Source organism: Morus notabilis, unplaced genomic scaffold, assembly GCF_000414095.1.
Source record: "Morus notabilis unplaced genomic scaffold, ASM41409v2 Scaffold666, whole genome shotgun sequence".
Lineage (NCBI taxonomy): Eukaryota > Viridiplantae > Streptophyta > Magnoliopsida > Rosales > Moraceae > Morus > Morus notabilis.
In genome coordinates, this window is record NW_010359376.1 from 270,014 (window position 1) to 284,504 (window position 14,491).

Below are 14,491 nucleotides of genomic sequence, written 5' to 3' on the forward strand. Positions count from 1 at the left end.
ATTCATATCTAACTTCCAAGAGAATAATATATCAATAAAAGAAACTAAGGGTGCGTTTAGAACCCGTTTTAAAATGATTTTATTTTTTGTTAAAAATAAAAATGAAAACGTTTTCAATCTCATACATAAATTATTTTTAAAAATGTGTTTTGTAGTTTTATCAAGAGATTGTTTTTAATGTAAAAAAATTTAGTAATGTCTATCTTTCTCTCTCTCTCTGCTCGAGAGAGGAAAAAACGAAAATAAAAAATAAAAAACGATTAAAAATCATTTTTCATTTCTCTCTCATTTTACACTAAATCAAAAAATGGTTTTCATTTCTGTTTTTTATCTTTATTGTGTCAAACGTCGTTTTAAAAACGTTTTTATTTTTTCTTTCTTGAAAAATATGAAAAATAAAAACAGAATCAATTCTAAACACGGCCTAAACTTTTTGTTTAGAGAAAATTTACATCAACATCCTAATCCTAATTCTAAATATATAAAAGAGCGTATATTGGCTCTACTATTCTTCCCATAGTCGTCAAAAACGCATCGTATCCGGTGCTTCACTTTTTTTTTTTCCTTTCCTTTTTCTTCATTCCTTTTCCTTTTTATATATATTATTCATCCTCTATCCTATTACATATTAATGTAATTGCGTGGGTGATTTTTTAAAATGTTAATTAAACTCTTTTCTAACTAATTTGTATTGAGTTCCTTACACAACAATACTATAGATCTAATTTTTTTTCTTTTTCTTTTTCTTTAGGTTATTGCTTATTATTTTGTAGTTAAATATAGGAGGTATACACATTTTAATCCTAAAGCTTAAATCTAAATCCTAATTTTAATCCTAAATTCTATTATTATCTTAATATTAAATTCTAATCCTAAATCCAAATATTGACCCATTCGATTCGCTAATTCGAGTTTTTAATTCGAATTGAGATGTGATGTTATGTGAGAGCCTTTACTGTAGCAAAAAAGTTAGATGCGACTGTTTATGAGAGCTTTTTACTGTAGCAAAACTCGAATTAGAGAAATGAACGGGGCCATATATAAAATAGTGGGTGAGAGCTATACTGTTAATTTTTTGTAGTCCTTCACACATTATTTTGGCGCTTCTTGTTGTCCTTTCTTTCCTCTATATCTATTTTATATGAGAACTTTAAATTGTAATAGAAAAAATTAAATGTTACTTTTTATGAGAGCTTTTAACTGTAGTAAAATTAAAATTGAAAACTCAAATCAGTGAAATAAACAATGCCTTTATGTTTTCTTTTGTTCTATGAAACAGTGGATAAATGGCTACGATTCATTATGTGGTTGTCCAAAATGGTGATTTTTAGGTGCTTTAGGGCTTGATCGGTTGCATTTTTTAGTTATATAATTTGAGTGTAGATCTTGAGTTAAATTTGAGTTATAACTCGAGTTGAAGTGATAATTTGAGTTTGTGTTTGGATGTGCACATTTGAAGTATGGTTTGAATTGAGAATCTATTTGAGTATGTGTTTGGGTATGTCAAAATTTAAATTTGTATTTAGATATTATTTTAATAAAAACTCAACGGCGATAGAAAATTTTAATAGGGTATATGGATGAATTTTATTCATATTTTCATTGTGAACGCATAGGAAAAAAATCATCTCAATCAGAATTAAAACGAAAAAATTACGGCGTTTTTAAGAATAGAAAAAATAATGTTCATTAAATTGAATTTAAGTTTAAGAACTTGAGTTGAAAAGAGAATTTGAATTCAGATTTTAACTCCAACTCAAGTTAAAACTCAAGTTCAAACTTAAATTTTTCAAAAGAACATGAACTTAGATAAAATTATAATTTGAGTTCAAACTTTTTTTAAGTTTTGATCTAAAAGAACAAACCCTTACTCTTTCAAGTTTCAAGTCCTTTATTTATTTTTTATTCTATTATCTTAAATTTTTAATGTTTCATGTATTTTCCGTGATTGAATGTAACCTTTTGACTTAAACTATTAACTCATACTTTTTTTAAAAAAAATTGGCCATGCGAGCTTCAAACTCTGTATATTTTGGTAGCATGGCATCATTTGTACAATTATCATTAAAGGTCAATTTGACATTGTTACGCTGTTAACAAATTTTACTGTTATTGTGCTGTTAGTTAGAAGTTATTGTGACTAGAAACGTGTAGGTGTTTAGTATTTTTTTTTGAATTACTGTGAATACCAGAAACAGAAATTTAAATGTCTAGTAAATTATGTACAAAATTACTGTGAAGGTGTATAATGTAATGCGCGTACTTATAATTAATTTTATTTATATAAAAATAGTCAATATTCATAATATTTATACAACAAAATATTAAAAAATTATAATTTTCACTTTATTAATTAAAATATCTCTAGAAAATAATTTGGTTTTATTCACATAAATAAATTATATATCTATAAAGAAATTAAATAACGTAAACAACTGAAGGTAAATTATTTTTTAAACTTGCAATATTATAATAAAAATATATTACTAAAATGTAGCATAAGATATTTATTAAATATTTTTAATTTTAAAATAAGCATCTAAATAAAATATATTCTTTAATTCGATTTGGAAGAAATAAAATGAATTAGTTGGGAATTAAGTTTTATTATTAGGGTCATTTTAATAAATTTAGACAATGACAGTAAAAGCTGTTGTGGAAAAACAACTTCGAACCTGCTTCTAAAATTCTGCTGTGGAGTAGCAGTTTTTATAAGTTACTAGACAAAATAGATATTGCCAAATACCTTGAGTTGCTGTAATTTCTTTAAAAAAAATTAAAAGCAATCTCTAAAAGCAATCTCTAAAAGCAATGCCAAATTGGCCCCAAGACATGCAAGCTAATACTTATGGCATGTTTATTTCATGACTCAAGTCAGAACTCAAATTATATTACTACATTATTTTTTCTTATAAAAATTTAAATTTAACTTTTTTATTATAGTGTTTTTTCTCATATACACAACTCAAGTCATAACTCAAATCATGCAAAAGAACAAACCCTTAAAATTAAAATGCATACTATTTTGAATAAGTAACATTTTTCTTCCATTTTTTTTTCCTATACGTTATAAAAATTTTAATTACAATTTAATGGAGTTGTATCTAAAAAAATTCAATAGATATAATGCGTGAGTTTTTTAATTATATATATTAGTAAGTGGGAAAATCATATTAGTATCTGGCGTTTTTACGACTTCGTTCATTTATCGATTCGAGTTTATAATTCGAATTTTATTACAGTAAAAAAACTCTCAGAAATAGTCACATCTAACTTTTTTTACTAAAATAAAATTTTTTTACATAAAGTCACATCTCGACTCAAATTAAAAATTTAAATCAACAAACTAAGGGCTTGTTCGGTTGCATTTTTGAGTTATGGTGACTTGAATATAGATCTTGAGTTGAATTTGAATTATAACTTGAGTTTGTGTTTGAATATGCACATTTGAGTTATGGTTTGAATTGAGAATTTATTTAAGTTTGTGTTTGGATGGGTCAAAATTTAAATTTGTATTTAGATTGTATTTTAATAAAAACTCAATAGTGATGAAAAATTTTAATAGGGTATATGGGTGGAGTTTTATTTGTCTATTCGCTGTGAACGCATAGAAAAAATCATCTCAATCAGAATTAAAATAAAAAAGTTATAACGTTTTTAATAATAAAAAAATATTGTTCATTAACTTGAGTTTGAGTTTAGGAACTTGGGTTGAAGGGAGAATTTAAACTCAAATTTTAGTCATAAACTCAAGTTAAAATATAAATTTAAACTCAAATTTTATAAAAAAATATGAACTTAAATAAAATTATAACTTGAGTTCAAATTTTTTTTTAATTTTATTTTAAAAGAAGAAGCCTCCTACATAATTTAGTTTAATTTTTTGTATTTTGCTCATTTTAATTTGATTTCCCGATGTTTTAAAAAATCATTTTTAATATCTTGTAACCTTTTTTAGATGCAAAATATCCAAAAACCGCTTTCACATCTTTCTGTAAAAAAAAAAAAAAAAACGCTTTGACACACTCTAGAGCCACCTCCTAACTCCGACAACTCCGAGTAATCGCTGGCGGCGACGGTGAGTTTCGCGATCTGACGGCGACGGTGGCCAGGTTACAGTGCAAGACCAAGGAGGTTGAGCGCAGAAGCTTCGTCAGAAAGTGCGAGAGGACCCGGGAGATCTTTAGGGATTACGTTGGGAGGTAAACTTTTCCATCTCTGTTGGGTTTTTTGTTTTTGGGGGCAAAAATTGAGGATTGTAAATTAGGAATTGTGATTATACACAATTACGTGTTCAAAGGTTTTATGTTAAGGTTTCTTGCGTTGTTATGGAGATAGGTTGGGAATTCGAAACCATGGTTTACGATATTATGTAGATGATTGGGAATTTTTTGACCTCTTATGGGGAACCCTCGAAAGAGTTGATAGACAAATTAATTTTGTAAGCAATGAATCTCGTAGGTGATTATTTAGAAGCTTGGAACTTAAAAATGTAGGTCTGTGACTTCTTTGGTAAATAAGAAAAACTAGAAAAAAAAAAAAAAAAAAAAACATTTTGTATTACATAGACTGAGAATAATTATGATTTGTATTTTAAATTTTTATCTTAAGAGAAAAATACATAGAAAATGGAACATCACCGTACTCCTTTGAAGTATAAACTAACACGATTGTCAAAGTGATTTTTTTTCCCGGACGCTTTAGCAGTTTGGATTTAATTCTAATCAAATTCTGTTACACTTGGACGATGATATTCTGAATACGGTGGTACAAGTATTATATACCTGAATTGATGAAGAGGGAAGGCATCGGTTAAAACTAAGAGGGGTTAATAACATAAGGTTAGTTCAGCGGTGTACAAATTTCACATCGAGTGTGTTTTGAGAAAAGGGATGCCTTCGTTGAGCCAAGGAGATAATAGGATATCATTGACTTCTCTTTTTGAGGTTGTGCTTTGTTCTAGTAGTTAATTTCTGCATAGAGTTCACTGAATGTTTTTTTGTTGGCAAATAGCGAGCAGTCGTAAATTCTAGATAGATTAGATGAATGATGATCCAAATTGACATGTCATTGTCATGTGAAAGATTTGTGTTATGAGTTCAGTGCTTTTTGGATATAAGCAACATTTACGAATTATCTCTTACTGCTTCCTTTTAGAAGACTTTGATACTTGTATTGATGCTTCATAGATGTGTTAATACTTGTAGATATTATAATATCTTGGTTTAATGCGATTCTCCATTTACACCCTTTTTCTTTTTGTGTACTTTATTGTCTGTTTGGCTTTCATGGTGGCTGTCTGTTAGTGCTTGCTCTAATTATCTGCAAATTAAGAAAAACTTGCTTGAGAAAGGAGAACACAATTAACTTCAACAATTTCATGAGGTAAAACATTTGCGAGGACCGACCAATAAACAACGTGGGTTAGCCGAACTTAAGGTGCAAGAAAAAAGGTAACTTATTTTGAAGCATTTAGGTCGATATCTTCCTTTAGAGATTAATAAAAGGGCAGGGCAGTGATCTCTTGCTTCAGGTAGTCAGCAAAACTCAACCAGAGGATGTTTTAACTTGGAAATTTATTATTAAGTTACAACATAAGGTTTTTGTTTTTTTTTTATTTTTTTGGGGTTTCTTCTTCTCTTAATTTGTCAAATTTAAATTTGTTTTGATTCCTTTGGTTCTGGGTCCATCCCTTCTCTTGCTTCTGGACATAAAGATTTCCAAATTTTTTAGTCGATATTACATGTTCATGTGATTATTGCAATTGTTGTATCTTTTTTTCTGTTTCTGCGGTTTTTATTGTGCTTAATCTTATGAATTATTGGCTGTACATCGAATCGGATGTTCTATGGGTTTCTTTTTGGATTCTTGTTGAATTATTGTGCTTAATCTTTTGAATTATTGGCTGTACATTGAGTCGGATCTTTGAAAAGTTTGTAGAAGCTTTTTTTGGTTCCCCATTTAACTAGATGTTGGAGGTGTCTGGGATCGCATAGTTTACTGGCCTGCTTTGTGGACTTTGCAAGATAAAGAATTTGAGGCTTTTTCATTCTCTGAACTCTTAAGGGGATGGGATTCCGTATCGTTATAGCTATGTTTTCTTTCTAGCAGCTTGCTTTTCTTGCTGTTTTTATTTTCCCTTTTTGTTTGTTGGTGTGAGGACCTCTTGTCCTCTGGTGTACTTCTTTTCATTATTAATGGAAGTTCCTTTCTTATATATAAAAAAAGAAAATCAATGGAAAAGTATAGATACTGTTTCTTGTTAATAGTTTTTGTTTTTGTTACTTTTCTTTTGACATTTACTGGAAGCGGTATGGACTTCTCTTGTTTTGTCCTCTATTTGCTGCAAATGTCAGGCGTCTAATTTTTGAAAAGAGAATTGTAGTGATGATTTAGTGGCCTTGTATCGGATTAAGCTCAGTCTTTCTTGACCAATTTGTACTTAAAGAATTTTGTTTTGTCTTTTCCTTCTCCTTAATTTCATTTAGATTGGCTAATTTGACTTGGTCCTTATCTGTTGTTCTCCTCATTTCTATTCCATTTAATTATTTCATGAATAGTATATGTTCATTAATCATCAACTAAACCTAAACAGATGAATAAAATAGGGGAGAAGAAGAGAGTGCAATTATTAGAGTAAATAAACAGTCCTTTTTCTGCATTAGAAAGGAAGAAATACTGAAAACAAAGGGTGGCTCTAATGTTTTTTTCCCAAAAAAAATAACAGAAACATTGAAATATGCTTCTCGCTGTGAATCACTTCATCACCAGCTCAATACCGTGTCCAAACCACGAGGGGTTAAGAAAGGCACATCCATACCAATCCCTCCCTGTGAAGGTTCTGTCTAGTTTGAATAGATTTTCAGACTTCAAGACTCTAGAAGCCACTTCTCTACCTTCTGCACCAAGGAAAGTGTAAGTTTTTTCTGTCACGCGCTTTAACAAAGCACCTAAGGGTGTGTTCTTTTCACACCTCAAGTCACGACTCAAAACTTTTTATGTGAGAGAAAACATTGTAGCAATAAAGTTGAATTTGAATTTTTGTGAGAGAAAACACTGTACCAAAAGAACTTGAGTTGTGAAAAGAACAAGGTCTAAGTTCTATCTGCATGAAACTTACCAATTTATCCCTGAAGTCTTGCAGGTGTGATTGCTTTGATTTGTACAACGAGCTAGTGCCATATGGAAAGGCATGGTCTTGGCAAAAGAGCTTTGTGAATGAGAAAAAGGCTTTGATTGGAAGGAATGAAGATTGTCCCGACACTCTGATCGTTCTCCAGCATGACCCTGTTTATACAATGGGTACAGGCAGTTCTGACGAGTTCCTTAATTTTGACCCGGAAGATGCTCCGTACAAAGTGTATAGAACGGAACGTGGCGGTGAAGTGACATATCATGGTCCTGGCCAGGTAAATGTTTAGCATTTTGGCTGTATTTTTATTGAGTTTTATGTATTTATGCTTTAGATTGTGCTTGATGATGTCTTCTAAAGTGATCAAAATATCGTCTATTAATGCTACTGTTGGGAACCATGTTTCCATGTAAAACTCATTTTACAATCTTCATTGTTAAAATAAAATCTGAAATGTGAAAATTGGCTGCTAAAAGCAAACACATGGTCCAATATGACGTATGGCAATTGGTAAAAGATTCGTAGTTCGCATCTGTTTGAGTGGTAAAAGCTTCGAAGCTAATTGGTTAACAGGTTAAGCATGGAAGTGAATTGTTTACCATGGGTGATTTGTCACAGATGTATTTGATAGATGAGTCACTTTCTTTTGTTTGTGCTGTAAATGTAGCTTGTTATGTACCCAATTATAAATCTTCGGAATCACAAGATGGATCTTCATTGGTACCTCAGGGCACTGGAGGAGGTGGTCATCCGTGTTCTTGATAAAACATTTTCGATCAAGGCTTCTCGACTTGATGGTTTAACTGGAGTCTGGGTCGGTATGCTACTTCCTCGTTTCTCCTACTGAAGTTTGTATACTTTGTAGGATATGTCTTGTTCTCACACTTTTTGCTAACCATTAATGACGTGCTCGTCCCTCTTTCCCCCTGGCACCACCACAGCCCCACCAACCACCAACCACCTCCCACCACCCGCACCCGCGCCCCACACCACCCCCAACACTCGCAATAAACTAACAAATCATAGTCACTTGAGACTTTAAGTTGTTATGCAATAATTTAACTCTTGAGCAAGCCCAAATGGTCTTTCCAATCCCAAGCCGCCTAACGGAATCTCATGTATGGGACATTGATTTCATTATTGATCTCAAAGTTCTTTTTATGATAAAATAAAAAAACTAAAAATAAAAGTGGACACTTGGATGCTGCAAATCATAACTATTGTTAAATGGGACGTGGTTGCGTAGCGGACTAGCAAAGTGGATACAAAATATGACTGAATTTCAATTTGTGACTAAGGACCAAAATGGATCGGCAGCTTAAACCCATACTCTTTCTTTCTTCCCCATGAAGTTCTTCTTCCTTTTTTTCCCCAAGCAAACGACCTTTTCCACATCATACTTTACCATTGTACCCTTGTGTTATTCTGTTGTTTCAAAAAAATCGGTGTAGAAAGTTTGCATTAACAGTTTAATTTTGACGTTCCTTGTGTTAACATCATTTATTTATAATTTGGACTGTCCTTTTGTCAACAGCTTTTATTTGTTTATTTTGTTTCCTCAGGCAACCAGAAATTGGCTGCAATTGGGATCAGGGTAACTCAGTGGATAACATATCATGGCCTGGCGCTGAATGTCACCACGGATTTAACCCCTTTTGAGCGTATAGTCCCATGTGGGATACGAGACCGGCAAGTCGGAAGTATCAAAGGGCTTCTTGAAGAGTCTCAGTCGATCATAGAATGTGGAGGAGCAAATGTACGTTATCTGAATGATCGCGAGCTGATTGATGTTGCTCACAAATCTTTGATCCAGGAGTTTTCAGAAATTTTCCAGCTTAGAATCCATAAAAAAACCAACTCTCTCAAAGTATGACATTTAAAAAGAAATTTTGAGATGATCAGCTAAGAAGGTTATTAGTAGAGAAATTGGACACAGTACGCCTAAGACGACCCTGGAAGACTCCTTTTTCTCTCTTCTTTCACAAGGCATTGCGGGCTTGAGGGCTTTTTCTTCTTTAAAAGGCACACAAAGTCCCCCCTGTTCATATTGAATCATTGATAGTGATTATAAGACTTCGAAATGCACTCCTTCGATTTAGCTCTGTTGGATCCTAGTTAGCAACTAACTTGACATGCAATGTACAATACTTATACATGTACTTCGGTATTTTTGAATTAAAATTTACACACAAATTCCATACTTTTTTCTAAAACATATTATGCACGTTAAATAGTGGCGGGGCGACAACTATTTCAAATTCAAACATTATGCTTTTTTCATTTAATAATGGTGATTCTCATCTTGTCACGTTTAATATTTATTCTTTTTTTTTTTGGGTAAAAAGTAGACAAATTTTATGGATAATCAAATTAATATAGATGATTAATTTAACACAATTTTCAAATTTTCATCCGATTATTTCATTGAAATTAATTTTATTAGATACATACACCTTTGGCCTTGGTTGAAGACAATATGAATATTTTTGCGTTCCCTTACGTAGGATTTGTATATTTTTAGCTAGACATTTTTACGGGAAATTATACCATATAGCATTTCTTGTTAAACCATTTGAAGTAGATAATGAGCCTGTTTAGTTTATAAGTTTAAACATAAATTTAAATTTTGTGAGAAAATACTATAATAAAAAAGTTTGAGAAGTAATTTAAACCCATGAAACAAACGTGTAGAAAATATATTTTAAAGCTTTAAAAATAAACATTTTAAAACATTAAAAATAAAGAGCATATTAATTATTTCTCCATTTGCGATTTTACCCTTATCTCATCCTCCCCCTCACTAGTCCTCCTCTCTGAAAGCCAAATCCCCAACTCTAGTTTTATGCCTCCGCCGCTGCCGCCAAATGGACGTTGCCGGAGTAGAAGATGCCGCAGCAGAGATTGCTACAGCACCACCATAGATCAAGTAGATCTGAGAAAGAAATCGTGCGAGGGTCCGAATGGTATATGATATTTTCATGTACAAATAAATTAGAAATAACCTAGCCTCGTTGAGTCTTTGAAATCTTCTTCTATGAGACTAACCCTTAAAACAAACTATTAGATCGATATCAACAATAGAAAAGTGATAGATAGAGCTAGCTATTGTCCTAGTTATTACATTCGTATCAACCCTTAAGTCCGCACAGATGTACAATACACTGTTATAAAAATAAAATAAAATAAATAATAATAAAAAAACAACAACAAACTAGAACAGATGAATAGAGGAGGGGGAAAAAAAAAAAGTGCAACGAAAGCTCAAAAGCTACTGATACAAAAGTTTATAATTCAGAAATCTGTTATTTAAGTAGAAGGTTTTAAACAACAACGTTAATCAGTAGTATACTTGAAAATGAAGTTCTTTAAAGTGAGTAGAATGGAAATGGGTTTTTTTTTTTTTTTACTTCAAACTGGTTTGCTGTCGGCCATCTGGAATCGCAAACAGAACGATAGGCTTTGAAGGCCTGAGGTAGGGTACATCACATCGGAAGTACCCTTTCCTCTCAAGCTGCAGTATCTCCCCGCGCTTGAGTTTCCTCATGTTGGCATCTCCAATGGCTGCTGTCTCCTTTTTCGTGCATGGATTAAGCACGTCGAGGAAATCTTCCCCTTCTTCAAGCTGCAATGACAATCCAAAATTAATGGTTTAGTTCGCCATAGCTCAGCTACAAAAATTATGCACTTTACACGGAATTCTTCTAAACACGTGTGCAGCACACAACTCAAGTGCATCTTTTTTCAGTTGCATATGTCATAACCTTTTGCATTAGTCCACGTCTTAGTTGTTAAGAACTCCTTAATTATGTATCCAAAACAGAGATAAACAGAACGAATCATTAGAGTACAGTCACAGACCGAATACAAAGCATCCAAGCAGAAGGGTACACTAGCAAAATATCACCAATGCATGAAAATATAATTGTGAATACAATAAGATGATTCCAATAAGGGATCGTATGCTTTACTACATACCTTCTTCTTCGTAATCAGATAATCAAACTCCATCAGCGTGAGGTTAACGAGTTCGTTTATTTCAGGTAGCCAGGTAAGCTTCCACTTTGTAGTCTTCACAGATCCCTCGAGATGCAACACGCCCGTCAACTGCGTCACTTTTCCTCCTTGATCCTTTTCAATTACCTTTATAATGGTATTACCCCAGTCCATCAATGTAACCTCCTCATCTACCGTCAGTACCTCAGCATCGGCTTGGTCAAGCCAAATCCGATTCGTAAATGTTGTAGCCTTCTCTCCAGCACCTTCATATTTCTTGTGCCTAGGTATGGCGCGTACAAATGGTTGCTCGGGGCCATTAGTGAGGGTCAACAACACACGCCGGTCTTCAACAACAGCAGTATGCCTAGGACATACAGGGTCGATGATCTTCTTGTTGATAGTCCAAAGTTTGTCCCACTCCATGAGATTGAGATTTTTTGAAGCTCCCTGAAACAACAAACTTGGATTAGTTGCCAAAACTCTCAACATGGAAAAAAAATTATAAAAGAAAAAAAAGGTCGCTCCGAAACAAGTTCACAAAATTCTAACATGCATTTAGTTTCATACTTAGGAGGGATCATAAAGAAGCATTAGTCGGACTGAGTGTGTCATAGAAGTCACTTTGCAGTTAGAGTTGTAAATCAATGAGAAAGAAACATTACACAATGCTACACTCTTTTGGTCTGCTAAATTATAAGGAATCCACGAAAGAAATAATTCCATAGAGAGGCAAGTTGGGTTTCACAAAAGAATATGGCTTTAAGCATTATCAGACAATTAACTAACCTGCTCAAGAATAAACTGTATCAGTGCTTCAATCTTCAGACCCCTACGCACAATTCCTTGGACAGTTGGAAATCGCGGGTCATCCCATCCATCAACCTTTCCATTTTGGACAAACCATAGAAGCTTACGCTTGCTCAGAAGAGTATAAACCATATTCAATCGGCTGAATTCATAAATATGAACCTTTCTCAGACCCATATCCTCTTGAATTCGATAGTACTGTGCATTGCGATCATGGTACTCACTGGATCGTAGAGCATGCGTTATACCCTCTATGGAATCAACAAAAGGACAGGCAAAATCATAAGTAGGGTATATCTTGTACTTGGATCCAATCCTATGATGTGGAATTGGGTTGCAACGGTAATACACTGGATCTCGGAGTGATTTGTTCGGGTCCTGCATATCCAGCTTCCCCCGCAAACAGCACCGCAAACCACTTTCAGACCCTGTGATCATTTCCTTCCATAATTTTAAATTTTCCTCCACACTGTTATTTCTACATTTAGATTCGATTCCATCCATCCTTTGTTTCTGCATTTCCTCACGCGGGGTATCGTCAACATATGCTTTGCCCTGGAGAATCAAACTTTCAGCCATTTCCATCAATTGAGGGAAGTAATCTGAAGTGTATGTAACAGTTTCATATTTGATGCCCAAAGTATCAATATCAATAAGAAGATTATCCACGAATTCATTGCTTTCTTTCGCGGGATTTGTGTCATCAAACCGCACGATAAATGTTCCTCCATAACGCTCAGCAAAATACTTGTTCAACAATGCTGCTTTTGAGTGTCCAATGTGAAGGTAGCCGCTGGGTTCAGGAGCAAACCGTAACTTCACATTTCCAGGCTCGGCATCTGGAAGATCTACCTCAAATGAAGAAGATTTGCTCACTGCTTTACCAGATGCATCTCCATTTACAGACTTTGCTGATTGACTGACACCTTGATTCTCTTTTGATTTAGCAGCTACTGGCTTTCCCGTGCCTCTTTTGCCAACATATGTTGCTGTGACGTCACTTAGAACATTATTGTGTTCTGTTAGTATTGAATTGAACCATCGGACAAGATTTTGATACTTCTTTGACTTCCTCAAACTTTCCCATCTTTGCCCAGTTCCTGAAGAAGCAAAGAAAAAAAAAGGAAACCTTTAAACAAGTCTGACAAGTATAATAATAATTAAGAAATATGCAAGATAGGCTCATGACTATTTTACCTGCAAGAAGCGACCAGGTTGCTATATCCGCAATCGTCAAACAATGAGCGACCAAAAAAGTGCGGCCTCGTAAATAATCATCCACATATTTGCACGCATTCTCAAATGCAGAACCCGAAGAAAAGATAGGAGCATACTCCAGCCACTCATCAATCTGAAAAAATAAGAAGTAAAGGAAATAATATGAGCGTTAGGAAAGCAGAACAGAATAAAACATTAAATTCCGAAACAAAGAAAACAACACCAGTTATCATATAATGTGAGGCAAATTCACCTGGGCAGCATCATATGCATTCTTCCCATAGAAATCAGGAATGCTTGCAATCCCACCAATGTATCGAAGAAGTACATAAGTACCATCCAATTTCAACCTAAGATACAATATTACAAGTATTATTGAAATGCTAGTTTTTGCAACGAAACAAGATTCTAGAAATCACAATGCAACAAAACAATAAAGGCAAACTATTATAAATCCATCCCAGATTTTCAAAAAAAAAAAAAATTATAGGTACCAGTAGTAACTAAATTGTGTGATTTGCGAGGCTAATAAGTGCTCATTATGTTTTGTTTATTGGCTTCACGTAAAAACAAAGTAAATTTACCATAACAAAACAACGACCCAAAAATTAGAGTATCTAAGAAACTGAAAAAAAAAAAATCCCAATAACAGCAGCTAAGCGAGCAGTTTTATAAAATAAAAACAGAAAACAAAAAAATGCAGAGAAGGAGGAATACCCATTAGAGAAGAGAAAAGATGGAGGTGATTCGGGGGCGGCGGAGGGGTCGGCGGTGAAAGGGAGGGCGGCAATCTTGGCCGCGGTGATGACAGAGAGAGGTGGGCTATCTGCCGGAAAACTCAGCGACTTAATCTCCATCGACGAGCCGACGACCAAAAGCAAAGCTTGAGGAAGTACAGAAACAAGGTTCGTCGAGCTTGAGGAAGTGAGAGGAGGTCGAGTGGGCCCCGCCCACGGCGGAGGAGTACGGTTGTCAGAGTTTGGCCGGACTGAATCGGACGTGAAGGTGGTGCGGCAGCGGCGGCAGAGCTGTTGAGAAGATGGCGGCCCTGCTTTGCCTGTGGGGTGGGTATTGGGTTTTCTTTTCTCCGAGTAACGTAGCTGAAAATTCGGCCCGGGCCGGCGGCCCGAAAGTATAATTTGGGCCGGTTTGGTCCAGTCTTAAATAATTTTATATAAGTCCAGCCCAACCTTAAGGTCCGACGGGCATAGAATTGGGCTGGGACAGCTCGAATCGGCTTGGCTCGATTTGAGCATGATTTATAAATTTTTTAAAAAAAAATGAAATTTATAATAAATAGTAAATATTACAAAATTTTAACAGAATAAAACTTTATTT

The 14,491-nt window shown here is 34.0% G+C and overlaps 2 protein-coding genes across 3 annotated transcripts; one reads left to right on the forward strand and one right to left on the reverse strand.

Moving 5' to 3' along the window:
• The first annotated feature begins 3,969 nt into the window (after positions 1–3,969).
• LOC21402175 (plastidial lipoyltransferase 2) lies at positions 3,970–9,332 on the forward strand. 2 transcript variants are annotated; one of them, XM_024163025.1, is made up of 5 exons: positions 3,970–4,202; positions 6,728–6,915; positions 7,145–7,409; positions 7,800–7,950; positions 8,695–9,332. In XM_024163025.1, exons 2-5 carry the CDS (start codon positions 6,740–6,742, stop codon positions 9,003–9,005), a joined length of 903 nt encoding a protein of 300 aa, XP_024018793.1. In that variant the 5' UTR covers positions 3,970–4,202; positions 6,728–6,739; the 3' UTR covers positions 9,006–9,332. The 2 variants fall into 2 exon arrangements, with proteins under 2 accessions (XP_024018793.1, XP_024018794.1); XM_024163026.1 differs by having other exon boundaries at positions 7,800–7,946; positions 8,695–8,770.
• A 1,002-nt stretch (positions 9,333–10,334) lies between these two features.
• LOC21402176 (glutamate--tRNA ligase, cytoplasmic) lies at positions 10,335–14,205 on the reverse strand. The gene is made up of 6 exons (XM_024163024.1): positions 13,871–14,205; positions 13,407–13,503; positions 13,133–13,286; positions 11,915–13,035; positions 11,108–11,575; positions 10,335–10,754 (listed from the first exon to the last, which is right to left on the reverse strand). Exons 1-6 carry the CDS (start codon positions 14,008–14,010, stop codon positions 10,536–10,538), a joined length of 2,199 nt encoding a protein of 732 aa, XP_024018792.1. The 5' UTR covers positions 14,011–14,205; the 3' UTR covers positions 10,335–10,535.
• Between the last annotated feature and the right edge of the window lie 286 nt (positions 14,206–14,491).

Excerpts from the sequence above, each read along its gene's own strand:
- LOC21402175 (XM_024163025.1), top strand. The coding sequence starts at position 6,740 with ATGCTTCTCGCTGTGAATCACTTCATCACCAGCTCAATACCGTGTCCA. Across the intron at positions 7,410-7,799 it reads CATATCATGGTCCTGGCCAG|CTTGTTATGTACCCAATTAT; the intron begins GTAAATGTTTAG and ends CTGTAAATGTAG. Across the intron at positions 7,951-8,694 it reads TTTAACTGGAGTCTGGGTCG|GCAACCAGAAATTGGCTGCA; the intron begins GTATGCTACTTC and ends TTGTTTCCTCAG.
- LOC21402176 (XM_024163024.1), bottom strand. The coding sequence starts at position 14,010 with ATGGAGATTAAGTCGCTGAGTTTTCCGGCAGATAGCCCACCTCTCTCT. Across the intron at positions 11,576-11,914 it reads TACAGTTTATTCTTGAGCAG|GGAGCTTCAAAAAATCTCAA; the intron begins GTTAGTTAATTG and ends TTGTTGTTTCAG. Across the intron at positions 10,755-11,107 it reads ATCTGATTACGAAGAAGAAG|CTTGAAGAAGGGGAAGATTT; the intron begins GTATGTAGTAAA and ends TTGTCATTGCAG.